A 19,280-nucleotide genomic window follows, 5' to 3' on the forward strand; every position below is an offset into this window, starting at 1 on the left:
ACAGAAACGTTTATGCAATGTTACTGAACTTGTGGTAGGAGTCCAGGTTTTCAGACCATATGACAAATATGTAATGTATCTTTTTTAGATAACTGCATAGGCTGATAATGGACTCACCAGTATCGCTTGCTCAATGTGAAGTGGTTGGCATAACTGTTGTCATGATTTGGAAAAAGTGTTGCCTAGGACAAGTTACTGTGGGTGAAGATCAAGTGGATGAGATCAGGTGTTTGTACAAACTGCAAATCTAAGTGATGATCCTGTTCTTAGGAATACTCAAAACAGGATTTAGCCCGTGATGATGTGGGAGAACACAGCAGAGGAACAAAATATGAGCCATAATTAGGACTTACCTCCACAGTACACTCACACTCAGAATACTCTGCAATTTTGATTATGCCATCTCAGGTGGGCTGTAATAGAAGACAACTGAACATCGTGAACATAAGGAAGGTGAACATACCTATGGAACCAAAAGCACAACGGGAGCTGAAAAAACAGCAGTAGTGCACAGACTAGAAGAAGAAACAAAACAAAAACAACAAAACAAACACCTCCCCCCCTCCCGTTTCTAACAATAAAAGAAACAAAAGGTTCAAAAATGGAATTATCAGGTAAGCAGGTTTAAAACAAACAATGACTTCCACACCCTTTAAAAACAAACAAAACAAAACCTTTGTATAACTCACTGTCAAGGGGTATTTTAGAAGATGCCAGTACAGACAAATTAGGACTAAGACAAACTTAGAGAGTGTGGAGTCTACTGAAGACCAGATTCAACTAAAACAGATTGCTGGATGCTGGGTGAGTTACCCTAAAGCAAAATCATTTTGTGTAAGCCTTATATTTATGTCCTTCCCTATAAGCCTACAACAATTTATAATCAAGGAGAATATTACAGGTAAGATGGGCTTTGTGATTTGACCTACAGTTTTATGTAACATAAAAATCAGTAAGATAAACCAGAATAAGGTTCAAACACTACCTCCGAGTTGGATTAGTCAGTTTTCACTGTTCTTTCTAGGTGACTTGTTGAGAGAAACAGGAAGGAAAGTTGCAAACTGTGGTTATAGCATTGTTCCAAAATTGTTAGTTTTGTAACGGCAAAACAGTGAGTTAAATGTTCTTAAATTGCCAGAACAACTAGACTTTTATTTTGATAATGATTAATATAACAAACAAGAATTTCTTCTCAGTTGAACTGAACAGCAAAGTATTTGATACTCCAAGACTGAAGTGAATAACCTTTACAACTGAATATATGTAACACTGGCACTTAAAAGGAACTAAATACATATTTCCAAGAATCATACAGTAACATTTAACATACCAACACATGAGAACACTTTATAAAGCAAAGCATTAGCTCAAGTAATATTACCAAGTCTTGATCTTATTATACTCTTCATTCCCATAATTTATCTTTTCTCAGTCATTTGTTTCAAAATACAGATGGTTACCCACAAAATAAAAGTCACCCAAATCTTCTGGCATAGATAGATACTGCAGGGATGTCGGGAAGGACATAACTGAAGGAAAAAAATAGGGTTCAAAAGCATATGAAAACCCTTAGTACCATTTGGATATTGCCAAATTTTCATTTACTGATGGGAATGGAGCATCCACAGGCCAAACCTTGAGGTGGTGGCATACAGACGTGTGAAGAAAAGCCTGAGTGAGAGTATTGCCTAGGTGGTAAAGCAAAAGCTTTTGCATCTCAGAGAGCTATTCTGGAAACACAGATGAATCTCTGAGCTTTGCATTTGTTTATTATCAAACCACAGAACAATCACTGACAGATTACAATTCTCTAGCTAGCCCACAAAAATACATATGAATATTACCAATAAAAAAAATACATCACTGACTCATCTCTACAGATGCCAATTACAAAATCAATAAATATCACAATTCTAAAGCATATGTTACTGGCTGCCCTATAGAAGGTAAGTACTGCATATGGTAAAAGGCTTTTTTTTTTAAAAAAAGCCAAACAAACAAAATGTATGTTATTAAAAACTACCTCAAGTTTGAAAGTCATTACTAAATGTATCAGAAAATATACATATACTTCCATGCCAGGCTTTCATATCTTCTCCTGTATTCTTCCCCCTTTCTTAATGTCTCAATTTCTTGATGTGTTGGATCAACAAACCTCTACAAAATGCACAAAATCATATTGGTGATATAGATGAAGCATCCTATTATGTCATATGTGTATATATACATTATATACCTAGTATACAGACTTTAAATTGCATTCAAAATGTATCATTTAATACTTAGAGCTACACCAACATCAGTTTACACCAGCAGGTTTCTTGTCTGTCTCTGAATTGCCACTTTTAGCTTCTCTTCACATTCACCTGTCTTAAATCTCATGTTCTCAAGGGATGGAGTTCCTGCTAAACACAGACCTGGATAAACTGTGAAGTACAGAACAAAATCTGTTAGGTTTTACATCAGACTCCTAACATTCCTAAACATTCAGTATTTATGCAGGGTCCTTCGGGATGTAGGATTTAACTGCTTAAACGTTGTTAACAGGACCTGTCCCAAATGAGCCCAGTTCTGATTGGTAATAACCAAGACCACAGACTGCAAAGCGGAAGGCCACCAGCCTTTTAGTAAAAATTCAGAGAAGTCTATTTGATTAAAAGAATCTCCTCCTCTTCATTGCACATGCACCTGAGAAGAGTCTCCTCTCTCTGCAAAGACAGAAAAATGCAATGATCTGCCTATTTGCAAGTCATTTCTCCTCTCACATGTGACTGCAACCTTGGAAATGACAAGTTTTGAAAAGCCTGCAGGCTGAAAATAACATTTCTAAATGGAGAAAAAACTCTCTTCTTCATCCAATGTTTCAATATCATGTTGTAATGTAGAAAGAAAATATTTATTAATGCTTAAAATGTTGTTTTCTAGGAAGAGGAAAGAGGATGAAATGAAAAAAAAATTATTCTCTTAAATAAAATTTAAATGCTGAACATGCTCCTTACTTCTTCTCAGGGGTAAATATGCAGAAGTGCATTAACAGAAGGAAAAGACATTAAACTGCAAGATAAATAAAGCCCAAAACGGTGTACTGAAAGAGACCAGGTCACAGAAAATTCTGCCTTAAAAACTCTGGTTTTGTAGGGGAAGAAAATTTTGAGTTTGCTGGTTTATAGGTAATTAAAAATACTGCAAAATGTTATTGTCAGAAGCGTTAAGATTCTGTACAAGCAGACCATCTTTGCAACGCAGCTAACAATCCTGTTACCCCTTCTTGGAGTAATTAACTGAAAATATTACCACCTTTCAACTTTATAACATTTTTCAGTTTCTAGCTCTGTAAGATGCAGAGAATTGCAGTGGTCTGCCAAACCTGCTTCTTTGTGTAATGGCCAAAGTTTCCATAGGGATATTTTCCTTCATGATACAGTAACACCTCTTGCTCCCTACAGTCTGCCAGTCCCGATTTCACCAGAGAACCATTTTGCGGTGAGGGGAAGGTCTGGAGGTTCTCCTTGGAGCACCAGACGTGCTCCTCTGAAGGCGGCGAGGAACTAGAACTATGGCACAGGCTGCACTCCGGCACCAACAGCACGTGCTCCCGCCAAACCGGGCACCACCGGGCACTCTGCACCCCAAATCTACTCAAATCTTCCAGCACAGAAGTTACACGTAGCAAATCAACGCGTCTAAGACAAAAGACGCACAAAAGGTCGATGCCTCCTGGTGTGCACTGGCCAGTGTCAGATCTTTTATGAGCTTCGGACAGGCGCTGCCACTGGGAGCAATGGAATAAGGACACTGTGCCTGTTCACTTCGAACGGCTGATTAAAATACTCTCCCAGGTAATTCTTTAACAGTGTGTGAGGGCTGAGTCCACCTGTTGGATGTCTTAAGGTTAGATGAAATCTGAGTTCCAACACAGCAAATCGCAGTCCTTGGGACCAGTGTATGCAACACGTCTCCCTCCACACCAAGATGAGCTGTGGAAGCAAAAGAGGTGTTTGCTTCTGAAGGTCTAGCGCAAGAGCTTTGTACTCCATCCTTTGAATTTCTGGGGTTCATCTGGATCCACGGGACGTAAAATGGTCCAGTTAGGGTATTTCTGTACAAACTCCAGGTGTGGCAGCTACTTTTTGGGTTTCTCTAGGATGTTCAGGAATTTCCCACGAGTCATTTCTCTAGCTGGAATCACAAGGGAAGAAAAAAAGAATGTTTTTTTCAAAGTCAAGAAATGCAAACGCAATTGTATAATTTACAGATTTTAACCAGAAGATAAGAAATACATTTAGATTTGTGCTTATACTAATAGTAAGTCAGGAGATGGGTTTTTTAAAGTGAAAAATAAATAAAACTCTATTCCATCTTGAATTCCTGACAACCTAAAAATACAAGCAGGGCCTGGAATCTCCTAAACTCAGCAATAATTCCCACAGGCTGTCTCATTACATACACTCTATGCTTTCTATTCCTACTGCATTATGTTCTGGCAGCATCCCCTTTTCTCTATACTATCCATCTCTGAATGGTGTAATCCAGATCTCCATCACTCTATCTCAGAGCAATTGTTCCTGGATGTTATAATCCGTCAGAGATTATGGAACTCTCTCTTTCTCCATTTCAGGATTATTAGTCCCTGGATGCTATGATCTTCAACAGAAATTAGACAGCATTTTTTCTCTCTCTCAGCAGTGTCAGTCCCTGGATAGTATAATATAATGGGGTTTATATTCCTTCAATGCAGTTTATCTATGGATGGTGTAATAAAGTAAAGTTTATAGAGCTTTGGTCTTCTCTCTCTCTCTGCATTGTCAGTCCTTCAATGTTTAATACAGCAAGGCAAGGTTTATACGTCTCTCTCTCACTCTTGGCACCATCAATCTCTGGTAGCTGTATTACAACAGGGTTTACACAGCCACTTTTCTGCACAAGACATTTCTGACTTGTGAGCCCATAAGCTCACAAGCCGGCAGAACAGCGCTAATACTACCTTTGTCTTGCAATAACAATACAATGCATCAAAGACACCACTATTAGCAACTGAGTCCTGGAGAAAGACAATCTTCCCACCACTGCTTCCTTTCATTTCTTTTAAATTAAGCTGCAAGCTTTGTGCTGGACTGACAGCCAACAAAATATGAAGGTTTTTCTTCACAGGATTGATGACAGTGTGTGTGTTTCCCACACCTATCCTAGACAGACACTGGACAGTGGAAATGGGAATTCATTTTCTGTTTTACCCATTCAATTCCTGACCACTCTACTAAAAGGATCAACAGAAATCAGCATAAAAACTGGAGGTGCGTTTGTTGCCGATGTTACGTTTTCTTTTGACATTACTATCTATTAGAACAGAACTAAAATGTAATAAGATGTTTAGCTTAAAGCACTCAATAGAATTTGTGCATTAAAGCCTCTTCTTTAAGCTATTACCTTCTAATTTGTTCACCCAAGATCGTAACACAAGGTTTTGCCATCAACAAGATCCCCATAAAACAATTAGTGTTATTACAAACTGCCTGGTACATATCAATATTCACAGGCTGCGAAGTCCATAGCCCACTGCCACGAGTGAAACACACTTCAGGCTGGCTGCAGACTCAAGCACATCACTGCATTAGTCACTTGGTTCAAGCCTCCAGCTGTGCATTATAGCATCTGAGATCCATTCCCAACTCTGCTTCTGTGCAAACTAGCCCAAAAGTACCCATTTGTACCTCTCCTTCCCCACCTGCAAGACAGCTTCTATCTTCTAAGTGCTGCTAAAGTGACAGGCAGGTAGAAGGTGCTGCAGAGGGCAGAGTGGATTTTTGTTTTGTCAAGAACTAAATTGTTATGCACAAAGAACAAGATGAAATACAAATGCAAGTTTTAAAAAATTTCAGCTAGGAGATTTTCAGCACCAGTTCTTTGACGCCTCCCTGCCTTGCACCATCCACAGTGCATGGTTTTACAACACTCTTAAAGAAGAAAGAACAAAAGCAAACTGTAGTTGATAGAGTGGAAAGTTTTCCAGAGTGCAAGTCCCATATAGGAGATATACGAATGCATGACAATTCTGTTCCCCCAAAGGGGGCTGCACCCTATAAATCAGGCAGAGAGCACAGACTCCTTCTGTGCGCTGAGTGAAATTACTGTGGGTTGGGGGTTGCTCCAGAGCACGTGCCCTCCTGTTCACTTGTCATCGGAGATGTTAACATTTCTGATTAATTCACAGACCTCTCAATTTATTCTTCATTCCTTTATCCTTGCTATCCTGTTCTGCTGCAGCTTAAAGATTCTTACCGACCTGCTACAATAATCACCGCCCGCTTCCCCCCCCAACCTGGTGAAATTGTTTAGTGATGCCAACCGCGCTTTTAATTTGCAAGACATCAGACACAGAGGTAATTTATACCAACATCTGTTCATTTCTGACTTCTGAAACAAACTCGCACATGCTGCTACAAAATCCCATTAGGAGCAAGAGACAGCCTTCTGCTATTCTGTATTTCTCTTTTCCTCACATACTCAGGCTTGCATCAGGGCTTTATTTTTAAAGATATGATGCCAAACTGGAAGAAAGGACCTTCCATCTTTGTATATGTATGAAAGTGGCCACGAAATAACATCCTCATATCACAAAAAAAATCCCAGCCAAACTAAGGGCAAGTTTCCACAAACATTACCAATGATGTTTTCTCTGCTTCAGCTGCTGCTCTTGTCTGCCCAAGAACCACAGCTCAATGTATTCCTGGTAAACACAGGCCAAATACATATTACATGGTACTGCGTTCAAACGTCTTGGCTATCCCTTCCCCTTTGTTCCCCTTCAACCTGCACTGGAGTATGACTTGAGCTCGGCTTTTGCACAGAAAAGCCTCTAATATTAAACTGACTCTTGTGCTCAGTATTGCTTCAGATAAATGAATTCTTAATAATGGGAATATAATTTCCAATGGGGCCTTTGGAGCTTGCTGGAGTGAGGGAAGAGCCTGTCAATGAAGAAACTGTCATCCACATTCTAAATACAACTACAGTCTAAGGGAGACGGTAAAACCTGCCTTAAAGGAACTACCCATGGGAACAGCAGAAGCCAGTTGTGTAGTAGACAGAGGTAGATTTTTTTAATTAAAAGGTTGGACAAAACCATAGGGAAAACCTTAAGCATTTTTTTCTTTAAAATGGTTGCTTAAACCACAGACTTCAAGTGAAGAGAGGGCTTGAGCATAGGTTTCATTGTACCAGCAAACAGACACCACAGCGGCTGTGCAGCATGAAACAGAACATGAATCTCTGTGTCAAGTCACGATTTACAACCTTGCTACGCTATGCATCTCCTACAATAGAAAAGCAACAATGGATATGATTGCAATAGCTTGGATACAAATTAGTCTCACCTACTAGGGAAGAAGAAGAGGATACTGAGGACCATAGAAGAAACACTTTAAGATATTATCAGCACTGGTTACAATGGAAGTTGAGTGTTTCAATAGATGCTTTCAGATAAACATATTGAAAAATGGTATCAGGCTATTCTAATTAACACAGAATGCTGTACTGTACAAATTCAGTTTGCTGCCTGGCAAGATCTGCCAAGCAGATCTCAAGAACAGGTACTGGGTACGAAAGGCTGGGCCTGAAAGGAGAGGGAGAGATTTCTACTTGATAGGGAAGCAGAATAAGGTTGAATATAATCTCCTCTTTAGAACTTCAATCCCTCAATCCTGCATTTAGGCTTGTTGCCTGGGGCTCCTTTTCTACTACAATTGCCCTCAAGCTGCCTCTCCAAAGTAAATTTTATGGTTGCTGGTTGAAAAGATTCAGTAGTACAGATTGATTTCCTACAAGTGAGGAGATGAGGGATTACCAAAAGCAGTCCTGGTTAACAAGATTGGGTGCAGAATCTCCTGCGAGAGCAGCCCACTCTGCCAGTGCTTTGCATCCTTTCACTATGACATATGGGTTTCATTACACAAAGATTTTCCCGATTTTAACTTGGAGGCGATTATGTTGGAAACTCAGAGCTATCTTTACATCCGTAGCAATTTAAAGGTTAAGTAACTTTTAATCAAATGACAAAGACTCATAATGTTTTTTCTTCGACTGAAAATGAAAACTGCTGTTCCGGATATTCCTTCCAGTGACAATTTAATTAGAAAAAAACACTGCACTGGAGATTGGGGTCCAGCCTGATTGCTCCCCATAAAAAGCCTTCTCAGGCATATGATAGCTCAGGACATACTGTGTCATAAGGTCTGGATAGCCAGGAAATAATGGAAGGATTTACTGCTATAAAATCAGCAACGAAAACAGTGATTTACACTTATATAAGCAACTTTCATCCAGGAGAATCCCCAAGCAACGCATGTACACACTTTTTTAACATAATATACACTTAAATGCAAAAGCACAATACACTTGGTGATAAAGTCAATGCAAAAGATGTATGTGACAAACTGTATTTATCGCAGATTTATCGTGATCATTATACCTTCTGCTGATTACTGCTTCTGGGTTTATCTAAAAATCTGAAAACAAAGCCTGTGAGCATCTCCAAATCCCTGATATTTTAAAAATGAAGTCATCCACTAAAGAAGTGCTTCTCAGTCTCTCCCCCAGATGTACAAGTTACGGGACAAATTTGACTGTGTTCTTCTTCCGACCTGAAAATGTAGCCGTGTTGAAATCTAAAGGTCTTGCTACTAAAAAGAACTGGAAATACAATTAATGTCCTGTGAACAGAACATGTGTTTAATGCTGAAATGTCTTGTAGCATCACACTCTGAATGCTACATTCTTGACTACAAAAAGTGTCATACTTGTGTGTCATACTTTGCTAGCTTATCAGTTATTCCTCCCAGTCAGTTGTATTTACGATAAGTAAATAACTTGGTTTTCAACGTGGAAAGATTCCTTTAAAGTACTAATCAGGCACTCTCAAACTACTGCTGTGTCTTAGGACTACATAGAAAACAAAACTAAAAGGGTTTATTTCTAAAGAACCATCAGTGGAAATTCAGGGCAAAGAACATGGCTTGCAGAGACACAGCAGAACACTCCTCTGGTTTTCAACCCTCCTATCACAAGGGTCTGTTGCATCAGAAATTATTTATTTTACCCTCGGACACAATGTTAGGATAAGAAGACAAAACCATTCTTTGTCCAAGTTGGTAGGACATCAAAAAAGCCTAGAGGAATCTGTCTGTGAGTAACTGTGGGAGTGTTGCTTGACTGGGCTTGTGAAAGCCAACAGCAATGCCACATCTTTTGGCTGGGCTCAGCCAGTGTTGCATTTGAAAGTCAAATAAATAAATAAATAAATGATAAACAGATAAATAACTAACTAAATAAAATTGGTCACAGTGATGGAGAGTGAAGGCAAGAAGGCAATCTAAACCCAGCAAATACCTTTTAAGATTGACACTATTACTGAACAGCCCTCAAAGCAAAAAAGAGGCTTATTTCAGACGAGACCAGCAGAATATTATTACCCAGCCAACGTAATCTGAACTTCTCTCAGAGCAACAGATCTGTATGGATCACTTTCTGCCTCAAGACCAGAACCCAAATCCTACCACCACCTGGATTTGTGCTGGCACCAGCTCACTCCTCTTCCTTCATAGAACCAGCTCCAATTACTCTGCTAACTGCATACTTCCTAAATGCAGTTGTCAAATGAATCGCTGCTTGATGACTCTGGGCCTTTGACAAGTACTTGTCAGTCAGAATCTCCTGCTACACCAAGCCCAGTGTCATAGTGAGCTGGAACTGCCACCTCAGCAGAGCGGTGGTCAGCAAAAGCAGTGTCAGTTGCCTTTACTGAAGGTAAACTGGCACACGCAGACACTCAGACCTGAGCTTCAGGAACTGTTCCATTTACAGTGAAGATCAGTGCAATCATCCAGTGCTCCTGAAACACATTCTTCAGGTAAGACGACAGAATCAGCATAAACCTTCAGGTGAAATAAGCTTGCATTACCGTGACATCTTTCAATAATCAATATGGAAGCACTTGCAAAGTTTATCAAGCTTTACAATATTCTTGAGACATACAGTGATTTAATTCCCATCTTATAGATGGGGTCACAGCCTCAGCAAGCAGTGATGTACAGATGTATACTAAAGGAGTCAGCAACCGTGCTAGAATTCAGGCTCTGAAAGATGAGCTCTGTCAGCTCTTGCTGCAGCATTTTAAAATATTAACAGCACCCTTGGTATAAAACATCACCATCCTTCCCTTGGTGAATGAGAAAGCAGAATCTGCCCTCACTTCAGCTGCAGTTCACAGTCTGGCATGGCTGGTTTTGAAATGCTGGAGAAGGTGGGGGCTTGCACAAAGCCAGGCCATGAACCACACCAGGGCAGGCACATGGTCCACTCCTCCCAGCATCATCTCTGACAGAGCAGTGGTAAATAGCTGAGACTGATATAGTTTTAAACCACTGTAACAGTTTAATGAGTGCTAGCTAGAGCCTTAAGAATCGGAATCAAATACTTAATGCTTTCCTGAATCACAAAATCCTCATGTGACCTCTTTCCACCTCGTTTTTCTCCACCCACAGTAGTGGTGTTTTATCATATACCTGAAAAGAGATCTCAGAGATCATTCAGGATTATCCAGAATGGTGATAACAGATCTGCTGCAGATTAGGATATCCTCATAAATGTTACTGTTGCTTTCAATAAATACTAAAATTACTCTAAAAAAAATAAGATTCCTTCTCTACAGAATCATTTACCTCATTCTCCTAATCAGACTTCCCTACCTTGCAAGGCAACACCATTCTGTTTGCACTCAGTCACAAACAATGATGCTCACAGAACTTCAAATGCAAAAACCACAAACAATATTCATTCACACACAGATGGGCAAAGCCAATCAGTGGGAACACTTGAAGCAAGGGGTAACAACATCCCTGAAAACACTCAGAGAGCTACCAAACTTATGTTCCAGGTCACAGATATTAAGATGTATAGGTATTTTTTCCTGAGTGACCCCCATATTAAAGGAAACTCTTACAGTACCTCCTCCTTCCCAGAAGCTGCCTGCAGCCAATGTCTTGTGGGGCCAAAGACCTGATCCCCTTGACCACTAAAGCAGGTAAAGAGTTACATCTCCTCTCTGCGAAGCCAATAAAAACCTCTCTTGATTATAATTTAGATAAGAGCCACTGGATTGAATAATAATGTCTGAAACTCCCCTGGCTGTTTCACCTTGAGACGTCCATCACTGGGTTAAACATGATGCTAATTGCATTTGGATTGATTAATTTCTCTCACTCCTGTCTATTCGAATAATGCTTAACAAAATAATCACAGCACCCAGAGCCAAATCTTCTCCGTCAAAGGAATGAAGCCATCAGAACCAGCAGAGATGAAAGAAATGAAGATGACCCGTAATTACTGCTACGGTGATATCATTACCATATTATAGAAAATGAGTGTACGTGGGGGGAGCGGGGGCTGCAATTATTATTTATTTTTTAATGGAACCTCACATCCCAAGAATACAGATCTAACACAGTGGAGCATATAGAAATACAGAACTAAAAATTTATCGTGCATTAAATTGCAAAATATAGTGAACACTGGGACTCCAGATGCATCGAGTGTCTTGTACTGTGAGCTGCTGTTTATTCACTATTTTTTCATTGCAATACTTTGTATATGACTAGCATAGAGATTCAAGATGCCTACCTTCCCAAAAAGATCCTCAAGTATCTGCAGCAGAACTCACCCATAACCCTGATGCTAAAGCCATTCTCCTTTAATATAATTAAAAGTAATCTTACTTTGAACATCGACATTCAGATTTTTAAACCATAAAACCTAACTTGGTGCTCAAAGAAAAGCTTGCATGCAACACATTTTTACTCTTAGATGCTGATTCTTGTCAGAAGGCAGTTATAAATTCCATCACCAAGAACACCAGATCACTTTCAACCATTCATTATGCTGGCTCTGCACAGATATCGAATATATCAAGTCCGGAAGAATTTAAACTAGGATTAAAAGAAAAAAAACAAACAAACAGCAACAACAAACCACAAACAAACACCAAACCCCACAACCCTAACATCCAAAAGGAAGGCCTTCTGCTCCCTTTATTCTCCAAAATACACTCCCAAAGCCCCTCTCATTTGAGAAACAAATAGCTTGGCAATTGTATAAGATCTTCAAACACCTGTGCACTGCAATTCTAATTGTGGTTTATACAGTTCACTTCTCTCAGTGCTGGTTATGTCTGCCCCCTAGTCTCAGACCGAAGACAAAAAAACACACACAACTAGCAGCTTAAAATATTTACTCTGGAATAAAGCCAAGGTCAAATACACAAAAAAATTTAACATGCCAAAAACGTCAAGACCTGAGACCAGGCGCTGACTCATGAAGCTAATTAAACACAGAAAAGTTATGTTCAAGAATTTTATAAGGCTTAAAGAAAGAAATTTAGGTTATGCTTCTCACATTAAAAGCAGTATGAAAGGCAGTTTAATATCAAAGTTGAGGGTATCTTCAAGTACACCTAAAAGGGATTTTACAAGTGTAAGTTACCACCGGAACAGCTACAGCTTAGAAGAGCTCTGACCGTCAAGTCCCACAGATATTGGAAGCAAACAGTGGGAATAGAAATGGGGCGCTGAAGCTCTGAAGCTTTTCTTCTACCTGCTTCTACCAAAAGAAAAATAATCTCTTTCTGGCCTCCCAGCCTCTGCAGAGGATCAAGAATTCTCAATGATTTAGGCTTTCTCACCACCATGGTATCTCAAAGAGGAGTGTTCTTTATCAAGCAACATGGAGAAATGAGATCAAAACTGTTTGCTCAAGAACACACAGAGAAGCAGGGCGGGGGGGGTGTCTGCACTGAACATGCCCAGGCAGGCACGTGTGGAAGGTCTGTGGATGCAAACAGCCCCATCTGGGAAGGCCCACGGCCCCACAGCACAGGGCCCCGCGATGCCATGCCATTCACCAGCTGGGAGCAAAGCAGGTGAACCTTAAAAGCAAGAATTTTTTCAAGTCTTATCAGTGGTCGGGGCACACAGGCCACAGCAAAATCTGAGCCCAGGAGCCAATAGGAACAAAGGGATTAAGAGTTATTAGGAGTAGAGAGAATTACATATTTACAGTACAGTTACTGAAAAATAATCGTGTAATGATTATGTAAGTCCCTATATTCCTTGTGGCTAATAATGCCGGAGTACAAGCTGGATGGTTACGCAAGCCAGGGCACACAAATCCCATCAGAAGGCATCAAGGCGTGTTTGCGGGGAGGCTGGCAGCCCTGCTTTGAGAACGGTCCGGCCCCCCGACCTCCAAAAGGCAGAATCAGGCCCCTGTCAGTAGGTTAGCTCATGGCTTGAGCTGTGAAGAGGAACTGAATTTTTAAATTAAAAATTTAAATTTAATTTTTAAATTTAACTTCTGCCAACAAAAGACATCTGGATGAAAGAAACTCATACTATGGTAGTATGTATTTATTTGTCCAGAGGTACGTCTTTACTTCAAAAAGCAGACTAAATTTTGGAAATGTTTTCTAATCCCAAGAGTCCTTACTGAACCATTTTTCCATGTAGATGACTGCAGCCCTTAACACAACAATGAATTATCACTATTAAAGGTCTCTACAAAAAGAAGATTCATGCTTTTTATGACCAAACAATATTATTTGGTTTACACAAGAAGTAAACCAAGATTCCTTTTGCCATTAGTACAATGATACAACACACGAAATTACAGAGAGGACTTCTATAATTTTTTAAAAAAATCAAAGTAAAAAGTCTGTATGAGCAAATACGAGTATATTATTGAAATCTCAGTGTTCCAAGGCCAAACTCTCAACTTTAGTTAAACCAGAATCACAGACAAGCAGCAATATGCATTTTGTGAGCTGCAGAAGAAAAGCTTCACAATTGCCTCTATAATTTTATTCTTTCCTCCACATGAATCAAAGGCACTTTTTTTAATGACCAGCCTTATCCCTACCCTCATCCTTCCCAGTATATTCACAGCTTGCTTTAGTTCAGCTTTTTCAGTTATACTACTGACTAGTTTAATGCGCTCTGCCCACCACAATCCTCTTCTTCTGGCAACAATACCCTGAGCTGAGGAATATTTGGAAGTCCAGAAGAGGGTTCTGAGAATTCAAAGCCATCTTTACTAACTGCAAGTTGCTCACAAGACATCTGAGGAAATGCGCTGATTTTAATCTGTCCTACTTGATAACAAAATTGTAATACCACTCAGGGCTCTTTGCAATAGATAGCAAAATATAAATAATGCAGGCTCTGCTACAATTATTACAACTTAGCTGTTGATGAGCTCAAACACAACTAGGCAAGGCCCAGTTGTAAAAGCAGATGTAAAAGATGCACCCAAAAATAAACCTCCCAGACCCATGAAGAAATGTAAGAACATTTTTCATAAACACTCTCACGCTTATAGTACCCACAGGTTTTGAAGAAAAGCTTAAAGACATGATTCAAACACAAGAAATACGGAAGTATCAGAGTCTGCAGATACCTCCTTAGAGTCCTGGCCAGAAGAAACTTCAGTTTCTTGAGGCCCAGAAATCAACCAGACAACTGTCATTCCTGAAAACCAAGTCAAAATAAAAAGAAAATAAAATAATTAAAACCCAAAACATTATTTTTCACTACGGAAGGTCTACTGAGAGCAGTCCAGTAAGCTCTGGTACTCTTTTGCTTCCACAAATCCCAGTCCATGCGGACCACTGGTATGAGGCCACGTCTATGCTTACTTTCTTCTCTTATGAAAGCAAAATACAGTGCCAGAGCTCCTTCTTAGTGAGCAGACTAGTGTTCTTCATCCATTATTGGAAATGAAGGACAGAGGCACTGCAGCAAAGCAGATGGCAAACCATACAGCTCAGAATGTAACGCAGAAGGTGGTGATGGCCATGAGGGGTCTCCATAGATTTAGTGACTGGTGAGACTGCTCTGAGGGTTGAGGGGCACTGAGGAAACTTTGGAAGCCAGGAGAACCCAGAAGACTCCATGATCTAGTGACAATCGAACTATCAGACGTATTTGGAAGTAGAGAGGCACAGCAGAGTAGAAGAGGTATAAGTACAAGGAAGACCTAAGGAAAAAGTGATGAGCGAAGAAAATTTAATCTACAAGAACAGATCAAATTATAAGCTATACAGTACAATATCATATGAGGAAAACTGTACAGAATCTGAGAAACATTCAGGTTTGAAATGACCTTGGCAGGTCTCCAGTCAACCTTCTGTTCAGAACAGACAGGCTGTTTGGGCTTTTAGCCAGTCAAGTCTAAAAAACATCCATGGATGGAGAATGCACAACCTCTCTTGGCAAACCAATACTTGATTGTTCCATGCTGAAAAAGTTCTCTCTTGAAACCAGTCAGAAACCTTCTTTCTTCAGTTTATGACTTTTGTCTCTTGTCTTCCCACCGTGCAGCACTGTTCGGAGCCTGACTCCATCTTCTCAAGAACGTCCTTGCAGGTACTAGCAGGCAGCTATCAGGTCCCTGTGAAGTCACCTGTTCTCCACATGGAACAAGCCCCATTCCCTTGGCATCTGTTCACATGGCAAGTGGTCCAGCACCCTGATTATCTTGGTGGCCCTTCCCTGACTTCATTCTGGTTTACCAATGTCATCATCCTGCTGGGGTATGGAGGACACCACTGGATGTGGCACTGCAGATGCAATCTAATGACTGCTGAGTAGAGGTGGACAATTGCATCCCTTAATCTGCTGACCACGCTCCTATCAACAGATGCATGTATATGCAATTCTACACTCCCAAATATCACCTACTTGCTATACTCCTGTTCAACCCCGTTTCCCAGACCTCCACCCAGCCACTGCTTTGCTTATGGTTCCAGGAAACCTGAGCACTATAGTTAAGAGTCAGTGCAGTTCATGCCCTAAGACAGGGGAGGAATTTCATATGTATAGATTAGTAAACAGAAATGTTAAGCAGTTTCTTAAAAAATTAATATGCTTTCTATTTTCAAGTAAGCCAGGAACTAGGCATGAAAATCTTGAGGGAACCCAGAGAACTATCTGTTAAAAACCAAATGACAGCTCGGCCCGTTACCCAGAAACATCCATCACCCAGCCCTTTTCTGTTGGGATTTGTGCTGAATGACGTCTTCTGCAGGTTAACAATTATTTTTTAGCATAAGAGTCCTGTGTCACTGTTGTGATCTCCCCAGGAGAAAGAAACAGGCTGAGTGATTTTTAGATTATATGCTCTGATAAGACACAGGCTCCTGACTCCCTGTGTGTCTGTGCCATGCAGGCCACCTGCTCTATGGAGCTGCCACCAGGGACACCCTCAAAAAGGTTTAATAATAAAGTTCTCTCTAGAGATGCAACTCAGAGCATGCTCAGAATTGACATTCTAGATCACTGACTAAAATCTTGTATATAAAATCCTATCGATAGATAGGATCTAAGACTAGTCGCTAAAAAAGACTGTAGAAATGTTATTTCCTGTTAAACAATAATCTGTCAGGTCTGTAGTCATAAAAACCGTAAATGAACACAGGAACTGATAGAGCAGGGCAGACCAGTGATCTACCCAGTCAGGTATCTTGTCTGACTGCACCCAGTATCAGAAGCATCGCAGGAAAAAACGCAAGGAACCCCATTATGAAAACATACAGAATAATCACCTCTGAAAGATTCCTCCTCTTACTAAGAGCTTGTTTTATATCCTGAAGCAGTTGATATTTCCTACTTCATCTTATAATTTATTCTGCTATAACTAGAGATGTTCTCATCATCCATTTAATTGCCTGATTCCTTTTCAGTAACTGCTAAGTACTTGGTATAAAATAAAAAACCCCAGTGTGGCTGAAACTTCCACATCAAATTATTAATCGTGTAAGACATTCCTTTTTGCTACTCTTAATCTGACTGGCTTCCATTGCTTTTTCTTCTGAATTTCCCCCCTCACTCCCCCATTCTTTTCAGGGTTGGGAGTCAATAGAAATTTTCAATTTATATTCTCAATTGTAGAGATGTAAAATAACATTGCACTACTCTTCAAAATCAAAAATATCCACTTTTTCACATTCTCATGAAGAAACCTCTTGATTTATAAGTAGCTCTCTAGAACTCAACGGTGTATTTCACACTATCTCAAAATCATTCCTACTGCCTGAAGTGACAGAGTACCTGAAGTTACAAAAGAGAGAATGAGACTTACTTATTTTCTGGGAAAAGATAATGAAACCTTATGCAGAAATACGGGTTGTAAAGCGCAAACAATTATTACAGTCAAGCAGAAGAGGGGGGGAACAGCGCAATAATTTGCCGTGTCTCAGAGCTTCACTCAAGCCTGAAGACATCCAGAAGTTGAGCAATCTGCTCTGCTTCCCCATGCTGGGGACTCTGCTTCCACCTGGCCGTTCCGCAGCACCCCAGGAGCTCAGGAGGCTCGAGGCGCACACGCAAAACATGGTTAAATGCTGCCACATTCACCAGCTGCACACGCACTCCAATTACTTTGTGTAACTAAATTCTCTGGCAAGTTCAGATAGATTTGTCATGAAAATTCTGCAACACAGCAAGATATTAGTTCAGAAACATCAAAATCCTATAGAAAAACCTATCACACAGAATATCAGAATAACTTAGAACTTATTAGAACAAGTATTAATATCAGTTCAAGAGAGTCATCAAGTGAAGTTGGCCCACCTACAGACCCTTATGTCACCACTTCCTATCCAACTCAACTTGCGCCAATTATTTTGAAACCTACTCTTTACAAACCTACCAAAGTGACAAATCTTTATTATGGTAAAAAACTACATCAATGTAGTTTAACTAATATTTGTGATTACAAATGCATACAAAGATCATACTTCATCTGTTAACTTTCTCAGACTTACCTAACCAGATGTAACAACAAATTACAATTACTTTATAACTTCTTGAAAAAAAAGACTTTGCTGTTTATGTACATGACATAAAACGTTTAAATATATGGCCCTTCAAGGAGCCTGCAATTTATACAGAAAGTGAAGGTCCAGAAAACAAATTTTACTCCACTGTCCCCCTTCTATTTTTTAATAGAAGAAAAAACAAGGCTGTGACTAATTGTTGCCATGTTTGAACTTCAAGTATGTCCTCTTCTGTTTCTAATAATAGTTCTGGATGGTATTATTTTGGTGTCAGAAAGCATTATCTCAAATACAACAGGAGTTGTGTTATTTATAGGTAAGCTATTCTTTGATAGATACAATTATTGGGCTAGAATGACAGCACTTCCCAGCAGACTGCACTTTAGCCTGCAAAAGAAAACCTGGTTTCTATTCCTGATGCAGTCACTCCTGCTGTGTTACTTCTCCATCCATTCCTCAGGTTCCCCTACCCATGAACTGGTATAAATCTTTCTCTGCTCAATTCCAAGGGAATAGAATTATTATGAAACGAGGAAAACCCATTTTAATCACATGAATAGTGTTTCAGATCCAAGGCTTAGTTAGATCCATGCCAATTAAATTAAGGTTCCAGACTGAGGCATCTAAGTTGAGAACATCATATCAAAGTACAGAAGATACAAATGCCTCCAAAGTAGCAGTTCAGCTTATTTAAGATCTGACTGCATGTACAGCTTAGAGTGATTCTATTTTTGATTTGGAGAGTCACAGCAATGGACTCTCCCAAACATCAGGCACATCTGTTTGTGACATTTTCTAGAACTGCTCTCTAAAGCAGTCAGTCAAAAGAGCCTTGAGCACTCCTGCAGAAGACTGTTGTTATGTCAAAGCTCTTCAAGGAACACTCCACAAAGTTTATTCCACACATATCTGCAGTTAGGACATGTAATACCAAAGCAGAGGAAGCCAACATGTTCAACAAAATGTCAACAAAAAGAGAAGAAAACAGCCAGGATGCTAGCTTGACAAATACCTTTAAATAAATACAACTAGCTAGCAATGCTGATGTACATCTTGAATAATTAATTTGGTGCCTGGAAGTTCTTGTTGTTGATTGAGTACCCACTCTGCTACACGGTGTGCAAACACAGGACAAGTTATTTCTGCCCTAAGGAGCTTAGGAGAGACACAATATAAATACAGACAGACAACAGAGGTACACAGTTAAGTACACTGAAAAGTATTACACTCACAACGCATCATCTTAACAGTTATCAAGATTTCTATACGTACTGTACAGCAGGTGGAAGAATGATGAGCTAGCTCCCTGCATGTTTACAGAACATGCCTCCAGAGTTTGCAGGAAAACCAGTCCCTTAGAAAACGCAGCAATGGCTCACAGAAATTTGCATTCTTAACAGAC

General features: G+C 39.8%; 1 protein-coding gene across 2 annotated transcripts in view; it reads right to left on the minus strand.

The window, feature by feature from the left end:
* Positions 1 to 1,123: 1,123 nt before the first annotated feature.
* LIN52 (lin-52 DREAM MuvB core complex component) overlaps positions 1,124 to 19,280 on the minus strand; it is a 47,916-nt gene continuing 29,759 nt past the window's right edge. For both annotated transcript variants that reach the window (XR_013922165.1, XM_080345014.1), the window contains one exon: positions 1,124 to 4,179. Coding sequence is in view for 1 of the 2 variants with exons in the window: in XM_080345014.1 (XP_080201140.1) it covers positions 4,124 to 4,179 (56 nt within the window). In the remaining variant the exon portion in view is untranslated. The remainder of the gene's footprint in view (positions 4,180 to 19,280) is intronic.

The sequence above is a fragment of the Nesoenas mayeri genome (genome assembly GCF_963082525.1).
Source record: "Nesoenas mayeri genome assembly, chromosome: 5".
Taxonomy (NCBI): Eukaryota; Metazoa; Chordata; class Aves; order Columbiformes; family Columbidae; genus Nesoenas; species Nesoenas mayeri.